We start from the raw sequence: 24754 nt of genomic DNA on the forward strand, positions 1-24754 counted from the left end.
GCGTCATTTACAGAGTTATCTCCCTTAATTTTGAAATCTACAGTGCATTCTATATAATTTTTATCTCCTAAGAGCATGGGTTATATGCAAAACCACATGTTAATTTCTGTTTACTATGACATTTTAAACAAAATATCAAAAATAAAAATATATAGGCTTTTTACCCATGAATCACATTTTTCATGATCCTTAGCTGGAGTGCTACTTAAATATTTTAGGTGGTAAAGTTCCAGTTATTCTACTCCTTTTTACTGCTGGACCAGTCAATATCACATGGGCTGAGGAAAATGACAATGTTGTTATCATAATGCAGTGTTTCTTCCCTGCCCAGGCAACCGGCGAAGCTTTATTTGCTCTGATGTCTAATAAGATTAGTCCAGGAGGAAGGTTGCCATACACTTGGTATAAATATGCTGATCAGGTAAGCATTTGTTGAGATGATTTGCAGTGATTACATATATCATTTAGAAATGCAAAAGATTAAGAGAATTTATTCTTTTTTGCAATAGTTATGGAAGTAGTAGATTAATAGTGTATTGGGGTGTCGATTGTTATGTGATTACTTTTCATGCCCCCAGCTTAAAAACAGAAGGTTTGTAGTAATCATTTTTTCCGTCCGCCTGTCCATTCATTTGTAGTTCTATTCCAAAGCTGCTCTCAAACTCTGATGATACTTTCATACATGTTTTATTACATGATTCCATTGTGCACTTCCTATTTTGCTTTTCCTTCTAAATAACTTTTGGGGTTCTTTGGAGGAGAACTTGGGGATACCAACAAGTGAGCTGTGGTTTTTTTGCAGATCCAAGTTTTTTCCATCTATTTCTTTATAAAATCCAGTACAGGTAGCATGGTTTGAGCATAAAGCTTACTACTTAGGTCCTATAATGATGTAATAATCAATGTCTTTTTCTCAACACAATATCATTTCAAAATAACAATAATTGATACATGTATATTTTATGCACAAAGATATATTTGAACTGAAAACCCTCCAAAAGCCCTGAACAATAACATTTCTAGTAGTGAAAGCATTATCAGTTGAGTCATACAAACGACTTAAATATTGGTAGACACTGTTTCTATGCTGAAAGTCAGAATAATGTAATAATAGGCTGTTCTTTCTGTATGCTAGTACATTGAATACCTGGCCAGAACTAAGTAGGATCTGTTTGTTTAACCAAAGAATCACATTCTGAGATTCACAAAATATCTGCCATGGTATGTTAAAACTATAATCAATCAATTAATAAATCATTAAAATCATATCAAATTTAATCAATGTTAATCAATGTCCTTTTTGCAGATTCCCTCCATGGTAGACTACCATATGAAGGAGAGAACCTACAGATATTTTACAGGAGAACCACTCTATCCCTTTGGATATGGACTCAGCTATACAACATTTAATTATAGTGATTTAATAGTACCTAAAACTGTTAAAGCTGGAGAGAATATCATCTTACAAGTCACTATTACAAATACAGGAGGAGTGTTTGATGGTGATGAGGTAAGACAAAACTGCCGACCTCTCAAATCTTCGTTTTGTTGTTTAGTCTTATGTTTTTTTGTGTTTTTGTAGGATGTGTAAATGTTTGTCCTGAATTCAGGTCAAGTTGAAATGTTTCAACTGAACAGAAGACTGTTATTTTAAAATACTAATTTTAAAACTCATAAATATGAAATTTTTCGGAATTATGTAATCGTAAATATTCGACTTAGAAATGTATATTGCATTTTGACTATTTCTATATAACACCGATTTATTTTTTTGTGGTACAAAATTTTAAACAAGCAGCTGTAGTTATAAATACCTAATAAATGTTTTTCTTTTATTGCATATCATTGAAAAAAAAATTGAAACTCATAAAAAGAGTATTTTATGATGGTCCATTGACAGAATTATAAAATGCTTTTTAATTTAATGATAAATGTATTTCTTTTTCTAGGTAGTACAAGTTTACATCCATTGGTTGACAACAAAAGAAGTGATGCCCAATCTACAACTGGTGGCGTTCGACAGAGTTTTCATTGCTAAAAAATCATCTATAACAGTTAAATTAACTATTGAGGCACATAGCCTTGCTGTTTGGACTGATAAAGGATTCCTTATTGAACAAGGTAAATTCTCAGTTCAGGCTGATAATGTTTCCTCATTGAACAAGGTAAATTTCTCTACAACAGACAGAAGTAGTGATAATTAAATATTGTGGTACGAGATCACAATTAATTCCCCTTAGCTTTTCATTGTATATGAATATAGTTCCCTTTTTTTTAGTGTGTTTCTTCCTGATTTTTTTCTGTGCTGTCCTAAACTTTATTGCTTAGTATTTGCTGCAGAAATGTAGGACAAAGATCAAATTTACAAGTAATTTTTTTCATTCTGTAGTTTTATGTGGAAGTTGTGATTCGGTCCAATGGAAGAAGGTCAAAATTTAGGACATTTGTTAGTGGCCACTTTTCATGTCTACTGGGTCTCCGAAGCAAAGGTGCTAAAAATAAAAAATTACGGTGAATTTTCTGGCATTCTTATAGAAATCTCCTTTTATACATGTTTCCTTATTGTTGGAAGTTCCTTTGTTACTTACCCTACCGGTGCACCTGGTCCATGCTCCTAGTTTTCAGTGGAGTCTGAGTTGCTTATTTGCTTTTGTTACTTTGTATGTATGATTTTAGTTACTTCATGTTCTTTGTTGTGTATGTCTGTTTTCCATGTCTGGTCTTTGTCCCTGGATTACATTCTTTTGATTACCGCTATAACCTTGGTTCCCTTGATTACTCTTTCATAAACTTTAAAGGCTTATACTGAGATCTTTAGGGCTGATGTAATTAAAGTATTGTCAAATTGTTAACTTAAATACTCTGAAAGGTGTCATAATTTTTTTGTATAAATGCCCTTTCACCCTTGTTTTTTTTTCTTGCATTTCATTCAAAGGGAAATAATTCGCATAAAAGTCGGACTAGTTATCAGTTTGATGTAGAATAATATGAACAGTAAACCTTTTCTTTAGAACTACTTGCTTATCCTCTTCACACCTAGAGGCACATAAGGCTATAACCGGGGATCTCCAAGCATCTTGGTCTTTGGCGTTTTTCTTCATTGATCCTAGGTCTTCACCACACTACTGTTCTTCACAATGATACACAATATAAATGATGCTGCTTAGGATACTGAAAAAATATGGTCTTTGTTTTTGAGCTATACCAAACTTGTGTGCTATGTTACTTATTTTTTTTCATGTAAGTGGCCTTCATACACTCCCAAAGGGAGCGTTAATGGTTGTATTATCAACTTGGTTCTGTATACTTATGGCAAGAAAAAGCATAATATCCGGTTTGTACCTGCATTTTCAGGAGCTGAAAAACAGCATAATGGCAGCTTCAGTTGCGTATACTTGTGTATGTGCGAATGAGCGCCAAACCAGTCTCGGAAAATATTAGTCAGTTTCGATAATTAAATATAAATCGAATCATAGTTTTTCCAAGATAGGGTTGGCCTTATAGTCTGCAGTATGGCTTCCGGATGTTTAAGAAAATTACGTCATCAATATTACCCATAATTCTCGGGTCATAAAAATTGCGAAACGAAAACGAACCAAAACAATCGATAAAAGAAAGAATTGAAATGAAACAATTAAATAAAATTAATCAAATCGTAATAAAAACATAATTAAACTATACTAAATGAAACAGAATGCAGCGAAACGAAATACAATAAAAGAAATCTTTTAAGACGTTTTGCAAATTTTAAGAACCAAAATGTTAACCAGTGCCGGACAATTCGATCCAAAGACATTTCAGACCATGAAAACCAATAATTCTTTATGAATGCCAGACATTTCAGCCAATAGACATATCAGACCATGACAATTAGTATAATGCTTTAGGGCAAGTATATATCATTACAAAATTTACCATACTTGAAGGTATAACATATCAAATAAAAGCTGACAAAAAATTTGTTGTTATTAATGTTTCTTCGGGAGCGTTAAAAGGTTTCACCTTCATCATGTTAAAAAGAATGGAAACCAGCTTGGAACTAGAGTCACGACCGTCTGGGTATTTGTTCACCATATGTATTGTGATACATATAGTCATTTGTCTACAATATTGCAATACATATTGTTTGTGGTTCAGATGTATCATTGAAGACCTACTCTCTTCTATAAACATGTCCAAACCATCTTAGAAAAAAACTATCATAACTACAGTAAAAAAAATCAAACCTTGTACTGGTAATTACTTTCTGTGAAAGTACTTTAATTCATGGATACAAATTTTCGTGGATTAGGGAAGATACACAAGTTCATGGATTATTGAATTTGTTTTTTTTTAAGTTTTCAGTATATACATCAATCAGAATCTCCTTTTCGTTGGGAACCAAATTTTGTTGTCCGGCTAACCCACAGAAACCATGAAATTTGGTACCCTACGAACAATAGTACTTTCACAGTAAAGGATAATTGATTGGAAAGAGTGAATTACCAAAAATTGATTATTGGTGCCAAAGGAAGTCCAATAGTAAAATTTCCATCACATGTCATTTATTGAAATTTATTTTACAGGGAACATTTGATTAATCACTGATATTGATTTATTTTAGTTTCAGAGGAAAAATGTTAACTTTTTGGCCTAATTGTCATTGTTCTGTTCCACAGATTATAATGCTTTTGTTGTGGGGGGGACTTTCAGAGCTTACTTACAGGTGTGTTTACACTTGTTAAAGTCCTTTTTGGTGATATCTGAAAGTATTTACTCTTTTGGGTTCAGGATATATACGCTGGTGCATATGTTGCATTTCACAGTATCTGTTCTTTTTTTCCACTATCTCTTCATTGAAGCAATGTTAGAACTTTTGACATATCACCACTTCCATTCTTGTTATATATAAATTGATTTTTTGGTTAATACTCGGCTTTTAGAGTACAGACATATTTTTTTTTTTGCTTTTTGGAGGAATTCCATTTTTTAAATTCCCAATTTTACTGTTAATATGTTATTATTCTGATTTCGTCAATGTCCACTTTACAATGGCTTTGTGAAATCATATAATGAGAATGGATATGGTGAATATGTCAAAGAAACAACAACCCCACTGGGATGAAAAATGACATGTTAGTAAGACATCTGCTACCATCGGTACTTGAATTGAATCTTTAAAACAATGTACATAAAACAGCATGGCATTACTAGTACCATCTATCACTTTATCATGATTTTCATAATATATTTGCTCAGGATCCATTCAAGTATTTGTTGGAGGACAGCAGCCAAACCAGAAGAAAACAGCTCCATCTAATATCCTTAGTGCTGAATTTAAGATTGTTGGTTCTGTTCATGTTGTATAGGAAAATGGAATAGTTTATGTCAATGTTTGAATGTGTAATGTTTATAGATGGATGGAGGTTTATGAAGTTATTATTTTAAAGGTCTTATGAATCTCATTTCAAAGAAGTTATATTTAAATAGCCAATAAAGATTGTACAATGACAGTTAATTTAAGTCTCAGACATTTTTACTTAAACTTTTATCAACATTGAGGAGTAGATTTCGATATAATTACCCATCAACAAAGGTCATGGTTATATTACAAAAATATTTTGTATTTGATTAAATTTAGTTCAATTTCCAAGAGTCAGAGAGTAGCAGGCATTTTAGGTGGATTTAGATCCATTGCATGGCTTCAGTTTTTGGAAAAAGTTAAAATGAAAGAAAATCACTGGTGACAGTGGATGCCCCCCCTATTAGGTCAGTCAGCAGGCCCCCACATTCTTCAAATCCTTGCAGGAACTGATTACAATTTAGGAAATGAGAAATTTTAGTTCAGGCTAAACATAACAAAACTAGACTGTGGAATGATGTTGACATGCAGTAAATTTCATCAATATTTCATGCAATGAATTCACAAAAGTTATAATTGAGGACATTTGAATCTTGCTGAAAGTATGTGGTCTGATGCAAAATGTGTAATAAAGGAGAAATTGAACTTTAACCTGTAACACTTGTCAACACTTCAAACTCTAGACAAATTTTAGTAAATTGGTTAAGTACCTCTGAGGTTTACATGTAGTTTCTACTATTATTGAAGTAGTTGTATGTGTGATTTTTGAAAACAAAAATTTAAATGTATACATGATAAGTGCCTTTAAGTATGCAATTGAGATATAAGTACTGGCTCACCTAAGGATCATGCAAAGGGTCACATAAGGGTTAAGTAAGCCCATACTTCTAATAGGATCAATCTCATGAAAAGCTGCTCTTGCATCACTGCTGGTTTTCTGTTATATTTAGCCCACACTCAACATAACAGAAAACCGTGAGTGAAGCAAGATGGGCTTTTAATTAGATTGACTAAATGGACATGAATGTACCTAAGGTTCCTATTAGCGATTTGGAAATAAAAAATTAAAAAAATATGAAAGATTGTGGAAGTGGAGAAAATTGCCAGGTCATATATGTATAACGATCTGTATACTGAAAAAATAAATGGAAAGTTTCTTCAATAGAGTTCAATTCATCTATTTTGTTCAGTTTTTTGTACTTCCCCAACTTAAGATACATCTTTTTATAATGAATGTGACTTTTTGGAAAAATTAAAGGTTGTCAGTAAGTTGAATTTTCTTACCATTTTCTGTATCTGCATGATTCTTAGGTAAACCTATACTTAATTATTTATCATCACAAGTGCTTGACATGTGATATTGTTAATTTATTTTAATGTATTGTAAATGTTTTATCATATATTTTAGATTAGCTTGACTGTTATTCATATTTTATTGTTTTTGGGAGTTATTTTTGTTTTCTGTTTTATTTGGTATCAGTGCATATTTTTTTTAAATACACATATACTATTAAAAATTGATAAAAGAGTATTCCACTTTCCTTAACAAAACACATAAAGCAAAGTTGCATGGTGAAAAAACATTGTTTTTGCACTAATTTATCTGATACAGATATTTATACCCCACACAACGAAGTTGCGAAGGGTATAATATTGTTGACCCGTCCATCAGTCCGTCTTCAGTTTTCCGGACTTTTTTTTTAAATGCTTGCAGATATTGATATGATTTTTGGTATTTAAGTTTATCATGATAAGTTAAAGGTCAAGTTTATGTTTTATTCCGCTCTGATGATTTTTACCGAAATTACGGGCCTTGAACTTAGCAAACGTCACAGAAAAAAACTTTTCAAGACTTTTTCTAAACGCTTGCAGATATTGACATAATTTTTGGTATATATTTTACCATGATAAGTTACAGGTCAAGATTAATTTTTGTTTTGCTCTGATGATTTTTGCCAGAATTACGGGCCTTGTACTTAGCAAAATTCACAGAAATAACAGTTTTCCGGACTTTTTTTCTAAACGCTTGCAGATATTGGCATGATCTCTTGGTATATAAGTTCACCATGATAAGTTACAGGTCAAGATTACATTTCATTCTGCTCGGATGATTTTTATTGAAATTATGGCCTTGAACTTAGCAAAATTCACAGAAATAACAGTTTTCCGGACTTTTTTTCTAAACGCCTGCAGATATTGACATGATTTTTGGTATATAAGTTCACCATGATAATTTATAGGTCAAAATTATGTTTTGTTCCGCTACTATGATATTTACTTTGGATTTACTAAAACTCTATGAAATCACAGTCCAAAGCCTGAAAAAAACACTCTTATTCCTTCTTTATTGGGGTCCTTCTAAATATATTTCTCTTACGAACAAATTTACTTGAGTATATAACATTGGGATGCATGTGGTATGTGAGCACGCTCATTAAGATTCTTTAATTTGCTTAAAATTTAAAGAGCAGGGAGATCATATATTCAAAATATCTCAAAATGGCAAAAAAAATCTATAGCCATTCAGCAAACATTCTAGTCTTCATTAACAGTTAATCAAGTACTTTCTGTTACACCATTGAAAATTAGCCATCTTAAACTCCATGAGGACTGAGAATATGTATGATTTGAAACAGAATAAATGAGTAATTTATTTTGAGTTACAGAACAACCATTTAACATTTTTATATGAAATGACAGGACCAGAATACTGCTGAAAAGAAATTAGAATATGTCATGGAAAATAAATAGTCATAGTGGTGATAAAATGACAAGTAGAAAACACAGCAACAAAGATCCAAACTAAAGCCTAACCATGATATTTGTGATTGTTGCTTGTAAAATATCATCATTGTTTAAAACAAGTACTATCTTTAAAAAAAAGATAGCTAACACAGTAAAATTTGTTCTTTTTATTTATAAGTTTCTACATTTCAATTTTCAACATAGTTTTATTAAATGCCACTAAGTTATCAGTATTTGGCCAATCGGGAAACAGAATTGTGATCAGGTGACTTGCATTTTCATAGAAGAGTGTCCTTAAGGTCAAAGGGTAAAAAATGAAACTATATTGTATATACCACCTACTTCTTGAGGTGGTCAGGTTAGGAAAGTTTGTTATATGTAAGGTATGGCTAAAATAAGTCAGTTTAATGACATTAGGTATCTTATTGTTGCAATATGTATTTAATAATTTTAAGATTTCATTTGTATTAATATTTTGCATCTTTTATATATTAATGATTTTATGTTTGTAACATTCCAAAGGACATGCAGGTTTAGAGTTACGTCTGATTCTCAAGGTGATTGAAGAGGAATTAGAATCTATATTGCTGGCTCAAGAATTTTTTTTATAATCTCATTGTTAATTAACAGATATTTTTATGTACTCATCTTATATTTATTTGCATAATATTGTGTTATCAGTAATCTGTACTCCATTTATTTGATCTTGTGGACAGATATTTTTCTATCTCTTGTACATGACAAGATATTCGAAAATATCAATCGAAACATTGGGAGTGATAGTGACATCATTAGATCTTCTCTAGAGATTTTGATTGAAAAGGGCATCAAACACCAACAGTTTGTAGTGCGTATTAGACTAATAAACAGAATAATCGTTACATTCGATTTTGATACTAACAATATTATGTGTCAGTGAACCTGAGTTGATATGTTCCACATGATGTTGTCAGTATCAAAATGGAAATAATATCATGTGGAACATCCCAACTTGTGCTCACTTACTTGTTGAGATATTCAACATGATATTGTTTGTAACAAAATCGAAAGTAACTATTAATCTGTATTTAATTTCTATTAGTGCAATAATTTGATTCACCTATTACATATTTTTTAAGTAAATTTCCCCTGTTTTCACTAATCTGGTGCCAACAATTTTATTTGGGCAAAATGGAGGGGAATGGGATTTTTAAATTATTTCAAATTTTTGCAACAATGTAGATTAAATATTTTAACCCCAGTTGCTGCTGAAAATAAATAAATTATTTTGGTTCCAGCACAAAATGATCTTTTCCTCAACTAAAAAATTCCCTGGAAAAGAAATAATCTGTGCCTTAAACAGATTTTTTAGCAAGGCCCTAATTCAAAATATGTCTCTCATTTAGATTTGAAAAATGGGTCAAATTGCTGGATGGCATTCAGTTGGCAAACATGAAGTAGAAGTGCAGCAGACCTTATTTATTAGTCCATGATATGGGACCCAATACTGAAGTTGCATAGCAAATTTCTAGAGTCTGTGATTATATAGATACTGAGAAAAATGTTACAAAATTGTTTTCCACACCTGACATTCTATAAGCTGATTTGCATATGGTGCAAACTGACCCAAAAAAAACAAAATATGACTGTCAAGTATAAAAATAATTTTAACCATTCATATCTTAATACATGTACTGACACTAACAGATAAAAGTCTGGTCTGAAGAGTAATTGTTCCTAATATAACGTCAGTGTTCACGTAACAGTTGTATTTGTTATTTTTAGTGAGTTGCCTGTATAATACATAATAGTGAAAAAATATTTTGAGTTGCCTTAACCTCCTCCAGAATGTTTATTTCAAAACGATGAAGAGGTATTCAACATATCTCCTTAATTCATGACCTTGTTAGAACTTATGCATGTAGTAACTCACCACATTATATTTTTTTAATTCATTATTCATGGAGGAAATTGATTTTGAAGAAATTTAAAAGTATCATGAGTAACTGATGCTGTCATATGTAGCTTTGCTTTGGAACCCCTATATTTTTACCTTTTTGTAATGATAATGAATTAGGTTTTTGTTTTATGTCATTAATTTTGATATGTTTTTATACTGCAAAATATGAAGATTTTGTATATTAGATTTTTGATAAATACAATTGTATTCTCGCAGTACATGTAGGGACTATACATTTAATTGTAGACTGGTCTGGTCTCCTGTATCACTACAAAATCCCAAGCATTTAAAAGAGATACAGTTCTGTACGATTTTATTTCTATTGTAACAAGAGACTCCGGCCTTTTTGAACTGATTTTTAGGTGTGTTTATACGTGTTATATTTTTTCTGCAGTTGCTAGATTTTAAAAGGGGGAAGGTTATGATCATGCCAAAGTTCTTTTACCTGGCTGCATTTTTTGTGCCTGTCCCAAGTCAGTCAGGAATTTCTGGCCTCTCTTTGTCTTGTTAGTTTTTTGTTATGAAACTTGAGTATATAGTGGCAACTTTTTCTGCTGTACCTGTATATAATGATGTTTTGGGGCTAGCTACAGCCTGCCCTGTGGAATGAGGGTTTCCTTTTCATTCATCAAAGACCAATGCATGGCCTTGGGCTGACATTTTCATTCTGGTGGGGTTGTTTCTTTCACATATACACTGCACCTATTCTCATTATAAGTGTATGCAACATCCGAACTGTTACAAGAAGTTGTGCCAAAACTAAATGTACATGTCTGTAACATGTTTCTTTAAACTTCTGTGGCCACTCCCCACTTCTCCCTAGTGTCTCTCTGAAAGAGAAGTCACTTCTCCCTGTTTTTCTCAGATAGCTCGAGCCCTGACATTCACAAACTTAACCACTAAATATTCAAATGGTTTATATAATTAAAGTAGTTTTGATGAAAAACTGTCATAAATGTCAGTTTCAAAATGCAAAACCATGTCTGAAGTTCACATAAATAAAATATATAAGAAGTTAGATGTCTTTTATTTCTCTGGTGTGATCATTTATCAGCAACTTTATTGTTTTTTTTTTTTCATTTCTGCCTGATTTCTATCTGAGGCTACTACTGTGATACTAAAAAATGTCTGCAATTTCTTATGACGATCGATTGTGACGATGCCAATAAACAGAATGCCAGTTTGAATGTCTTGGTAGAACACCACATCTTGCCCTAACGGACTGATGGTAATATTGCCTGTCCTAACTTCAAAACTGCCATTTTTAGCTCACCTGGCCATTGGTCATTTGAGCTATTGCCATCACTTGGCATCCGTCGTCATTGTTAACAATTTCTTCAAACATCTTCTCCTCTGAAACTACTGAATGGATTTGGATGAAACTTAAGATTATATTTCTTACAGTATCCTGCACAAAATGATTGTTTGGATTTTTGATTGGTTAAAAAAAATGGCCACCATTACTTAAAATAGAACATAGGGGTCGGACAGTAGATTTTTGCATATATCTCGAAAACCGTTAGGATTAACCAAATTCTGCTATAGGTAAAAGTATAGATCTATCTGTGGTCAAATTTTGGTAAAAATATGTTGACCCATGCTTTACTTATTGCACATTTTGGACGTTTTTTGCTGTTTTTTTATGTTCTTAATTTCAAAAACCTTCTCAGAAACTACTATACAGTATTCAACAAAAGTTGGTGTTTTGTTTTTTAGGGTATCCTGCACAAAATGACTGTTTGGATTTTTGATTGGTTAAAAAACATGGCTGCCATTACTAAAAATAGAACGTAGAGGTCAGACAGCAGATTTTTGCATATATCTCCAAAACTGTTAGGTTTAGCTAATTTCTTTCAATTGTTGAAATGGTCCTTATTATAACGCCTACAGAAGTCTCCAAGGGATCAAAGTTGTCAGACGACTCCATGTAAGAGTTATTGCCCTTGAGAGGTGAAAAATGACTTTTTTTCCAGTTTTCAGCCAATATCTTCAGACCTACATGATTCTTATTTTAAGGACTAGAAAAGTCTCCAGGGATCAAAGTTGTCAGACGACTTCATGTAAGAGTTATTGTCATTGAAAGAAAAAAAAAAATGTTTTTAGCAGTTTTCAGTCACTATCTTGAAAACTATAATTGATAGAATGAAACTTTCAGTTGATGAAATGATTCTTAAGTTATGTCCTATGAAAGTCTTCATGGAGTCAAAATTGTTGGACAACTCCTTGTTAGAGTTATTGCCCTTGAAAGGCACAAATTTAACCAGGTGAGCAATTCAGGCTCCTAGGAGCCTCGTTTCCAATTATACATCTATCACTAAGTTTTCTAGTTTGTTAAGGAGGTAAACCTAGGTTATGGGATGCATGTCTAACAAATCAATGGAACGTTTGTATTCAGCAGGCTTTGGTGAAATTGAAAATGATACAAACATATCACTGATTTCAAGAGTTAAGTCCCTTACCCTAGGTCTAACTCCTTAAGTTTTTTGATAGACATACCACCATATAAATACTGGGCTCATCACCTGCATATAAAAAAAAAAAACAAATTAAATCTGGTAATATTTATTGCTTAAAAACTTTAACACGAATACTTCAAAATTCTTACAAGTAAAAATATATAACTATTAAACTATAAATAAAGCTTTATGATAACAGGATTTCTAATTTAAAGGGAAAAATTGTATACAGACTTGTACTAACTATGACAATAAATACATGTACAGTAAAATCTGTCTTAACCAAACCAAATTTGTTCCAATTTGCCAGGTGTTAAGCGTGTTTGTAAGAATCAGGCAAAATGGCAAAAAAACATGCATGTGAAAGCCCAACTAATCTGACAATGAAATATTACTCAAGGATACTTTCTCTATTTTAAACGACCATTATTTCATCTCTGCATCATTGGATTTGCTCAGAATTTTTTTAATTGAATATTAGAAAAATGATGTTTTGACAGAGTTATCTGCCCTTGAAATGTTCATTTTTAAAGGCATTGAAATTGTAACTCAATGATCCAGCATGATATGGAAAATCTTGTCTTTTTTTCTTGATTCTAATGGCACAAATAGACAAACAACACTATCAAATGATGGGTTTTTCCATACTATGTTCCACCTACTGCCTGATTCTTATAGGGACTGACGATTAAACTGCAATGTAGTCAGGTTTTCATTTTTTTTCAGGGTTTGGTTTAGACATGTTACACTGTAATTGTTTTTACAAATTCATTGGAATGAAATGCAATGCTGGTATAAAGGAATTTACTTCATAAGAAAACAAAAGCATAATTTGAATAGTACATCACAAAACCCTGAACCTGACTGTTCTGAATACACCATCTACACCTAAACTGTAAGTACGTATTTACCCCTATATTCAAAGATAAATGGACTTTATTAATTAAGTACTGTATTAAAAAAAAAAAAACAAAAACAGAAAACAAAAAGTTTTTACACATGTCAAACACTTTTTGCTTGCCAAAATACAGATCTTTAAACAATTTTGCAGGATGCTTGAAAAAGATGCTAGATGCCTGAAAAAGATACTATGTGTTGATATATGTGCATGTAGGTATAATTTAACAAAGATATATCTACATGTAAGGAAAATTGTTCAGAAATGATCACATCTAGCCTATCAAGTCAAACAGAAATTGCATTAGACTCACTTATTTTGAAGTGGCATCTGGTGGAATTTTTCTTCAATCTTATATATTTTCTCTTTGATCTTTCTATATTTAATCAAATTTCATGCATATGCCTCTTGAAAGCTAGACACCCCAGTCACATATGCATTAAGCATGGTAAAACATTTGACCAGTTTAGATTATGCATCCAACCTTCCACTTTTCTTGATGTAAAACAATATAAGGGTACACTTCTGACACAAATTAAATTAATCGGGAATGGTCATGAAATGTCTTGTATACAAAAACAAAAATTATTATCTGCACAAGTGTGGACACCAAAAAGTAAATTGATATCACTAAAAAAAACAGGAACTAACAATTACAAATTATGAATGAATTTTTTCTGAAAATGAAGCTATTTGAAAACTTAAAAGAAGAGACACAAACAAAAAATGCAAATCAACAAAATTCAAATTTTCAAAAAAAATTTTTGACAACAATACTTGCCTAAAAAAAAAAATCACATATTTTTTGTCGAAAATCACATATGCTGCGGCAAGTTGAACTCAAATTTAAAAAATCTTATCTATGTCACCTTACGTAAGGTAACCAGTAATTCTTGAAATTAAATTGCATCATATATTTTATGATAGAACCTTTTCATAGCATAATTATATGGAACACTCGATAATTTTTCTAAGATTGAGTTCAGGTAGTAAGTAACCATAGGATCACTGTTTACAATAACAAAATTAAACAAATTTAAAATATTTCATCATTAATCATCCATATCAATCTTTAAATATGGAACACAAAAAATATCAATCATAAAAAAATATGGAACAAAAAAATATCAATCATAGACAAATATGGAACACAAAAATATCAATCATAAACAAATATGGCACTTCAACAATAAACAAATTTACACACAAAATAAATAGTTTTAGAACTGTACTTGAGGCCACTCCAAATCTATTAAGTACAAGTCTTTATAAGAATCAGGCAAAATGGGATTAATTAAAAACCAATCTGACAATATGCTTTCATTCTTCTTTATTTGAAATGACCACTCTTTGACCTCGGCATCACTATATATACATGTATTGGGAAATATTTTTAATAAGAATCATAATCATAAATATTAATAAATAAATTGAGGTTTTTGACAGAGTTATCTACTCCTGAAATATTCATCTGCAGTGCAATCAATAAGTTATCACTGATTTTATCAATATGACATGGACATTCTTTAATTTGTTCCTGGATTCTCATGGTACAAATAGTCAAATCACACTGTCAAAGTGATAGGTCATATCATACAATGATTTGCCACTGCCTGATTCTTACAGAGAGTGATGCTTAAAACAAGAGTTCTTCCTTGTAGGGTGCTTTTTTGAGGACCTGACAAGATGCTATTTAGGTTTTAATTCAGCAAACAATTAGCAACATTTGAAGGTTTATAAACATGATTTTTAGAAATTTAGTAATTCAATATGCAAATAAAGACTGAAATTTGGAAGTGCAGTGTCGGATTATGAAAGAAAACAATTAAATTTCCATGTGCAAGCTCAGGTCCTTACAAGTACCAGAATACACTTTGGAGTGGCCTATATGGAAAGATTAATTTGTACTTGAGGTAAAAAAAAAACTAAAAATGAAGGAATAAAACAAAAATATATCTTATCCTTTTATGCGCTTTTACTTAAGTACCAGTCCATATAAAATTCAGACACTGCCCATGGTTGAGTTGATTCATGGTGTAGAAGAACACATGACTCTTTTGGGTCAACATATGCCATATTCTCACTTAATGGTAGTCCTTTTGTATTTTGGGGAAAACCATATATTTTTCTTCCACACAAATCAAACCAAATCAGGAACAATAACTCCAGTAAAGTGCCAATTTCGTACACAATGTTATTCTCCAAAAAAAACAACAACCAAATGACTACCTAAGACTGGTTATGTGGACTGTAACTTTTTCTAAATTAGAAATTATGAATTGGTGGGATTTTGACATGCATGAATCACCCACTGCCTGAATTTTATAAAGACTGTTACTTGAAACAAAAAATGGCAGAAGGGAACTTGCTGAGTCTAGAACACAAAATTATAATACACTTCGCCAACAGTTAATAAATACTTTTCTCGTTTATCTCCCTTGAACACTATAGGCTAAAAGCAAAATAATTGAAGAAAAAATAATAAAAATGAATTTGGTTGTTCTAAAAGTGAAAACTAACAGCATTATTAGAAGCATACTTAAACACAGTTCCTGAATAAATATCCTAGGCCCAATAAAAAAAAATGTCTTTTTCCTACTTACCAAACTACCCTTAACATTTTATGGCCATTTTGGCTCAGGTTCCGTTCAAGTCTAGCTTGTTTCTCCATTAACTTAATGTAATTTTGTTTAAAAACAAAATAATTCGCCTACCTACCTACCCTATTTTTTTCAGGAGACAAGGCTATTATTTTTGGCCACACTGGTAGTTCATGTTTAAATTGATTGATACAAAAGTTCAATAATAAACTTGTTTAGAAGCCAATTAAATATTGACATGTAGTCATAGTAACTTGGCTTATAACTTTAAACTGTTAAAAGCAAAAACTTCATGAAACAACGATATTTCATATCTAAATTTACATTTACACATGAAACATTAATGGCATATGTTATAAATTAACTAATAAATAATTTCAGCAAAAAGCACAATTTTCTATCAATTTAGACAAAACTTCTGATGTTTTTGCAGTTTGAATTATATTTCCTGGTTTTGAAAAATAGTTTGTGTTTATTACTTTGAATTATGAATTTTGCTGGTACTTTTTTTACACTTACTTGTCAACTGCAAAAATAACAGACAATCATCACACCACAAAAAATGTCAATATAGTTGACCCCCATGGATCATCAAAAAACACAAGAACATTCCTATTAATAGCAATAATGTACTGGAACAACAATTTAAGGCGGTAGACCTAGGGTAAAGAACATAACTCATGAAGTCAGTGATATGTTTGTATCACCAAAGCCTACCATGCTTTCATTTGACACAGAATGAAATCAATCTAAGTTACTTTGATGCTTACATGACACTGATGTTAAATGGTGAATACAAACGTTCCAATGATTTTTTAAAGTTGTGCCCCTTACCCTAGGTCTACCTCCTTAAAAAAAGAACTACACATTTTGTTGACACTTAATTAATAGTTAATAATCCATCATGTGCACATGGGCAGAAAGTATGTATATATCCCTAATGTAGTTTTACAAACATCAACTATAGCAATAAAACACAGCAGTTGATATTGACATTTCCTTAAATTAACATCTACCAATAATAACACCAAATTGAAATAATCATTACATCTTATTAAAACATGTATATCTGCAAAAATGATCATGTTTGAGGTATTTGAAATTTTTATATTTGCACTCACCATCTACCAAAACAATATTAAGGCACCATTAGTATAGAGATAAGGCATAAAATTTTACATATTTTTGTCATGGCCAAAGTCATCCTATGTGGTTTCATAAAACCAATTTTCTTGTACTAAGAATCCTCATCACAAATGTGGTATATTATGTTTATAAGATCAAAGTACTGAAGCACTGAATCAATTAAGACCAACAGAGCAAGAACTTACTACATATAACAAGAATGGATATAGTGAATATGTCAAAAAGACAACAACCCCTACCAGGATTGAAAATATCAGCATATACATTGACTGCTGCAGCACATAAAATATATGCATTAGAAATTTATTAGAAATGTATGAAGCTAAATGTTTGTAAATTTTAAACCTAGAGGGTGAATTTTATGTTCCTAGTAATTATTAAAGCATGATTGCCGTACACTTAACATTCCCATATAAATCTTGATTCATACATGTATAAAGCTATTTGTAAAATTAGGAGGGTACAAGTACCTTATAAAAACAATTCTTTAAATTTTTCAATGCCATATAGTTTTTAAGACAGGGTTGTTGTTGTTTTGACACATTCCAAGTTTCCACTTTCTTCTTTATAATATAAAAGGTACAATATAGTGCTCTTAATTACATGAAATACAGTATAATGGCTTGTTTTGGTTTTGGCAGTTATTTAGTGTAAATTTCTTTCTCCTCTTCACGAAGTCATTCTGTGTGTAATACAATGTATATTTTAAATATCCCTTTTTCCTTATTGTTTCTCAAATATCATATTGAGCAAAACTTACTAAAGGCCTGAGAACCAAAGAATTTTTTTCCACAAGGTCATATAAAAATAATATATTTTTATTGCACTTTAATATTGTAAATTTTCAATGGCAGAGGTAGCCTTTTTATAGATAATGCCTGTTAATGTAAAAGTAAACTTTTTCTTAATTTCTATGATATATGATCATTGGTGTTGTATAAAATATCCTTCATTATACTCTTCTGTCATCATGAATTTTAATATCTCCACTCTATACAATGAAAGTTAAGTTCAGTAAAGTCACCATTTGTTGTTTTTGAAAAGACAAAGATAACTTAATAATTCGTTGAGGTAAATAAGATTCAGCTAAGTACAGAGAAAAAAAATGAAAACAATTCAACTGAAATCATTTTATCCCACATTCATGTATGTGATACATACTTTTTGTTGAGAGACAATTGAGTTAGTGATGCCACCATTTTTCTCCACTGTGTAGAGTAGAGAAATTGAAATTCATCTGGACAGTAGTGTATGACTCCGTACATTGTTAATATGTCACAATGGTTACCTTTATATGAAGCCTGTGACTACAACACAAATCAAAGATTATAACATTTCTATGTAAAATTCTCTGTCAATAAAAAATCAGAAGAATTCAAAGCATGATTAAAAATTTCAGTTAAAAATATGTATAAAATATGGCATTGTAAAGTACTTATCATTTTCAGGCCCACATAATATTTTCTCTGCTGTTCCGACTCACATTTTTGAAAATTGGTTGGCATAACTGGGTGAATTATATTAATTTCAAAGAGATCTAACAGGACCTTACTTCAACAGATATGTGCAAAAATGGAACAAAACAATTTCTTCCTACAAAAGAAATAATTTTCTTTCATAGGCTATTTGTGAGTCTGTGGATAAATAGCAAACCGAGAATTTTTCAAGGATGGCCTCATGAACTGGATAAAAATATTTCACACCTACAATGCATTGAATTTTATCATTACATGTATTGATGTTCTAGATATGATTTTTTACCTAGCGTTTCACAGAACATTTACTCTGAATACTAAATATTGTGACTGGTGTATTTAGAAATGATAAAGTTTTAAAAATATGATGAAAATTATATAGAATTTAAAATGCCTCGGAAAATCCAAAAATATACTTTTTTCCTGTGCTACACAGATTAAAATTAGTACTAAATTAATTTCTTCAGCAACATTTCTCTCCCATTAAATATCATATTATTTACATATTGAATTTCATATGCTACACATAATGCTCCAAGTGTATTGTATAGCACTATTTTTGTGTTACAAATTCAAAATCAATACACTGCCCAGAGCTTGTAATTTTACTCCTCTGTCATGCTCAGAGGTCTTGATTGCACTCCCCTGTCTTGTTCAGTACATTTGAACTTATCCCTTGACTTGATGTGAATCAGTGCAGTACATACATGTATATACGCTCATGCTTAAATATCAAATTGGAATCTACAAATATTTACATCACCACAAGACCAGTTATATCTTTAACTAGGAATGACAGAAATTTGAGTACAACTGTACTATGAGAAATGCCAAGTAAACAGATACTGTGCAAATGTCAATAAAATTGATTTTTTAAGCTTCTGATATACCAACACTTTTCAAAACATCACTTGATAAATCTCCATCACTGTCCTCTGAACCATTTCTTGTTTGTTCAAATTTTAACACAGGTATATCTCCTTGAGACTCATTTGCTAAAAGTTCTTGTTTTTCTTCAGGTTGTATTGTACTTTCACCTTCATTTTTATTTTTACTTTCATTTTCAACATCTTCTGGTTTCCCTTCTGAATCTATCTGAACCTTTCCTTTATGAACTAATTGAGCATTTTCGTTGTCACTGTAGCAAATTTCAGCTGCCCCTGGCTCATTAAACTGTTCATAATTTTTGTTGGCTTTGCTGGAAATACTTATTTTAACACCATCATCTTCATCAGGTTTTTTACTTTTTCCAAGTAGCTCACTTGCATGTACTACTTCTAGTTCAGTTATAGCTGGCCCTCCTGCTGATTGTTGTTTATATTTTTCTATTTGATCTGCAATAACAAATAGTTTTAATTAAATTATACTAAGGAAAATGAACCTCCATGCAAATATTATTCATTGTTAGTTATCAGAGACATCTGTCAAATGGTGTTACCTGGAGGAACTTATATTTGTGGGTACCAAATTTTGTGTGAGTTATCTTCAGGCACCAACCATTTTAATAGCAATGGGGTCTGGAAACAATAATACTGTTCCAAACTTTAGCTAGATAACTATTTTTTCAGCCATAGAAAGAAAAAAAATATAAGACTCTTATTAACAATGTACATTTTCAAATAATATTTTTATCTCTGATGGTAATTTTTTCCCCTTCTTGCATGTATTTAAACTCTTTTAAAAAAATCCCCCCACTCCCTTCTAAGTATCAAATGGTCATTGCCTAAGGCATTTTCATTGATAGCAATCATTTTTTTTCATGTAACGCCATTTTGTTATAAAAGATTGTGTTATTAAAATCAGGGTAAATGCTCTTTTAATTTATCAAAATCACAGATAACCCCCTTAAAAAGAAAATGTTCAATTTACGTTAAAGACATATCAGATAAATTAAGACTTTGGTGAGATTCAATGAATCATTCTTAACAATATATCAAAAATAAATATATTTGATCTTAAGGCCTATAATTAAATTTAACATACAGTGACTAAATGGAATAGTTAGTTGGTCTAATTTGAAATTAAGGTTCCACTAAAGTAAAAATCTAAGACATTCCTTATTGATATGTTTTTCATTCAGTTTTAAGAATGCAAAAAGTGTAGTTATGTAACTTCCTTAAATGCATCTTAAAGTTGCTTGCGCTGCACTAAATATTCAGGCCACAGAATATTTCCATTTCCAAGCACAAGTCTGTTTTAGTAAAATGAGTGAAGCTATACATTTACTTTAAAAATTGAAGTTGACACTTTTATTGTTTACAGAGTACAGTTGTTACAACATGTTTTATTAAGAAAGTGTAGAATACTGTATTAGGAAGCATTTAGCAAAGTTTTATAAACTTAATAATTGTATCGTTAAAAAATTGACTTCAAGGAGGTACACCTAGGGTAAGGGATACAACTTTTACAAATCATTGGAACATTTCTATTCAGCATTTTACATTAATCTCATGTAAGCATCAAAGTATCTTGGACTGATTTCATTCTTTTACAAATGAAAGCTTGATAGCCTTTCGTGAAATTGAATATGATACAAACATATCACTGATTTCAGGAGTTATGTTCCTAAAAATAGTACCCTAGGTCTACCTCCTTAAGCAGAACCTTAACTTGAAATTAGACAGAACGAAAGACTTGCCACTATTAAATGGTCAGACATGAGTATCATCACTTTCCCGTGACTTGCTGGTATACAAATCTTCATGCCAGTATATGACCTACCTTTAAAATGTTGACTACTTGTATGGTGAAGATCTAATAAAGAAATAGATGCAAATGTCTCAGCTTCTGTAGCGGCAGGATAATGCTGGAAAATGAGAGGAAAAAACAATATGATTATCGAATGATAACAATATCATAAAAATTGTCCTTTTATTTCAATTTATTTGTATCAAAGAACTTTTTCCATTGTCAATCAAGCTTAAGCGACCATTTTCAACAGGTTTTAGTGGAGTCCATGTTGCATATTTATTTACCATGTATGTTGCTTTGTGCATGTTTCTTTGGTTATTTCACATTCTTCGTTATGTGTGTCTTTTTTCTTGTCTTATTCCACTAATGATTCCCCTTTATGTTACCTTCTCAAGTTTATTTGGGAAGAAAAAAAGATTTGGAATATATAAAAAAACAGCATGGAATTAACTGTAATTTGTAGTATTATGATAATTTTCTAATGATTTTACCAGGGGAAACATTCTCTATCTGGAGATACAATTTGAGGCGAGCTAAAGACAATAGATATACTTTAAAGAAAAATGTATTGTAGATAAAAGCAAAATAAAAAATAAAAACAACATAAAGGCAAAGTAGACAAACAAAATCATAGACACCCATTTCAGACAAAGTCTTGCCCCTGAAGTACTACCACACTGAATAGTATTTAGGGGGAAGACTCTGTCTAAAATGGGTGCCTATGCACAATCGTCATGATAATAATGATAATAAGTTGCTTCCTTTTATGATACTTATTCATTCAATGCCATTGCTATTCACACAGATGTTAATCAAGATTTTGAAAAAGCTATTTAAAGGTCATTTTTGTCAACACTCTGCACAAAATTAATAAAAATTTTCCAACAAAAGGATGGGTTACAGTCCCAGAACCTGGGTATCACAACTGATTCATATCATAGTTGTAAACCCTATTTGAAGACATGACAAACACTACCACATATTATTTCATGCAACACCTCAAAATTGGGATCACAATAGAAAAACGCACACAAACTCACAGACTTACAGACAGAAATAGTCAAAATAGTGTATAGTGACCATGTTCCTATTCAATTTTGTTTTCCCTACTTGAACTTCTTATGGAAAGAATTAAAAGAGAAGCTTGGGTACACTGATTCAGCATACTCTTAAGTACTAAGCACATGACATGCTTGAAAAAAGAGTCCTATAAGCATAAGATTAAGGAACAATTAAAATCAAAAGAGAGGTTTCTTCTATGAAGACCATGTAAGCTGTTTACTTATCCTACGAGTTGTGGACAAATAGATGTCATATACATATGGCAAGCCAAAGTGGACAAAAATCAATATTTTGTAATTTTAGAAAATGAATTTTTAATATACAAAATCATTTTTTTTTTAATATTAGAAAAATTTTTCATATTAGAAATTCATTTTGTAATATTAAAAATTTATATTCTAATATTACAAATTCCTGATTTAGTAATATTATAAAATATTACACATATTGTAATATTAGAAAATGAATTTGTAATATTAGAAAATCAGTCACATTTTTTAATACTACAAAATGATTTTCTAATATTAAACTAGATAAAGTGATGCCCCCGCATTTAACCTTCATACAGCTATATCATAACTCATAATTGTAAAAAGCACTTTGTCAGATGAGTTATTGTGTCTGTGAGACACAAATGATGCCCCGCATGTGCTTTTCAGTAAAACTCAGCATAGTTGAACAAAACTTAAACTCAATCTGTAACTAATCATGACAGACTCACATACCAAAAACCAGTCAAATATTTTCAAGCATTTACAAAAAAAAATGAAAAACTATTACTTCAATACAATTTTTAAAGTGCAGGGCCCACTATTTTGGTAAAACTCAGCGTAGAAAAATGAAACTTATACTCGATTTGTAACTAATCATGACAGACCCACATACCAAAAAGCGGTTCAATATCTTCAAGGGTTTACAAAAAAAGTGCGGAAAACTGTTATTTCCATGGAATTTTTTAAGTCCAGGGCCCATAATTTTGGTAAAACTCAGTGTAGCGGAATGACACTTTAACTCCATCTCTAACTAATCATGAAAGACTCACATACAAAAAATCAGTTCAATGTCTTCAAGGATTTTCAAAAAAAGTGTGGAAAACTTATGGGACGGACAGAATTACAGACGGAATTACAGACGGATGGAATTACAGACGGACGGACAGGGGTAAAAAAATATGCCCCTCAACTTATCGTTGTGGGGGCATAAAAATCGCAACTGAATACGACAAATCCATTTTCTAATATTAGAAAATCAATTTCCTATATTAAAAAATTGTTCTTTAATATTAGAAATTCAATTGAATTTTTAATATAAAAAAAGTGTTTTGTGATATTAGAAATCTAATTTGTAATATTAGAAAATGAATTCGTAATATTAAAAAATCCTTTTTTAATATTAGAAAACACTTATTTTCTAATTTTACAAATTCATTTTCTGATATTACAAATTCATCTTCTTATATTAATAATTCATTTTCTAATATTAAAAATTCATTTTCTAATATTACAAATGCCTGATTTAGTAATATAAAATATCACACATTTTGTTATATTACAAAATGAATTTGTAATATTAGAAAATCAGTCACTTTTTTAATATTACAAAATAATTTTCTAATATTAGAAAATCAATTTCTAATATTCAAAAATAGTTTTTTAATATTAGAAATTCAATTGAATTTTAATATATATAAAAATGATTTTTTAATATTAAAAAAGTGTTTTGTGATAAAAGAAATCTAATTTGTGATATAAGAAAATGAATTTGTAATATTAAAAAATCATTTTTTAATATTAGAAAATGATCATTTTTGTCCACTTTGGCTTGCCATATATACAACAACAGTAATTGAAAATAAAAAATTTGTGATTGGGCAATTTTTAATTATTTTTAAAATTTCAATGGGCTTTTTCTTACAATTGTTTGTAAAAATTCTTATTTTACAGGCCATATACAGCAGGAATGTGAAAGCATGGCTGCTCTATTCCTAATCATGGTACAAACAAAATATTGGTAAAAAATTGGCATAAAAATAATAATTATAAGCCAAGAGAGATATCATCGAGTACAGTTTAAAATGTTAACAAATGAAACCCAAGTCCAGTATTCACTCATATAAACTTAAATACATCATGTATGTAGAATTAGTTTAAAATACATAATAACCTCCACACTGTGTAAAATTCTAAGCAAAAATGCAGTAAAGCATATATTTTAACTAGCTGAAGCTAAAAAGAAAAATAACCATTTTAAATTGTTTTAGATTTTTAAGTGTGACATGATATAAGTCTAGAGTCAAACTTTCTCAAAATTTTCATACTTATTGGACTAAGCTGCAGTGCACACAGCTACTAGAGGTTCTGACCTGACCTTAAATATTCACACAAAGAAAGAAAGGGTGTGT

At 30.8% G+C, this 24754-nt stretch overlaps 2 protein-coding genes across 9 annotated transcripts in view; one reads left to right on the forward strand and one right to left on the reverse strand.

Moving 5' to 3' along the window:
- Positions 1-11043, forward strand: part of LOC148613897 (uncharacterized) — a 60154-nt gene extending 49111 nt beyond the window's left edge. For all 4 annotated transcript variants that reach the window (XM_088587554.1, XM_088587555.1, XM_088587552.1 and 1 more), the window contains 4 exons: positions 219-421; positions 1307-1510; positions 1950-2121; positions 5239-11043. In XM_088587554.1, the coding sequence (XP_088443680.1) occupies positions 219-421; positions 1307-1510; positions 1950-2121; positions 5239-5348 (689 nt within the window). In that variant the 3' untranslated portion in view covers positions 5349-11043. The remainder of the gene's footprint in view (positions 1-218; positions 422-1306; positions 1511-1949; positions 2122-5238) is intronic.
- Positions 11044-12571: 1528 nt separating this feature from the next.
- LOC148613899 (monocarboxylate transporter 10-like) overlaps positions 12572-24754 on the reverse strand; it is a 39290-nt gene continuing 27107 nt past the window's right edge. For all 5 annotated transcript variants that reach the window (XM_088587559.1, XM_088587561.1, XM_088587558.1 and 2 more), the window contains 2 exons: positions 21322-21406; positions 12572-19934 (listed from right to left, as the gene is read on the reverse strand). In XM_088587559.1, the coding sequence (XP_088443685.1) occupies positions 19474-19934; positions 21322-21406 (546 nt within the window). In that variant the 3' untranslated portion in view covers positions 12572-19473. The remainder of the gene's footprint in view (positions 19935-21321; positions 21407-24754) is intronic.

This window comes from Perna viridis, chromosome 6, assembly GCF_037379345.1.
Source record: "Perna viridis isolate PV_CMFRI_1.1 ecotype Kerala chromosome 6, ASM3737934v1, whole genome shotgun sequence".
NCBI classification, from domain to species: domain Eukaryota; kingdom Metazoa; phylum Mollusca; class Bivalvia; order Mytilida; family Mytilidae; genus Perna; species Perna viridis.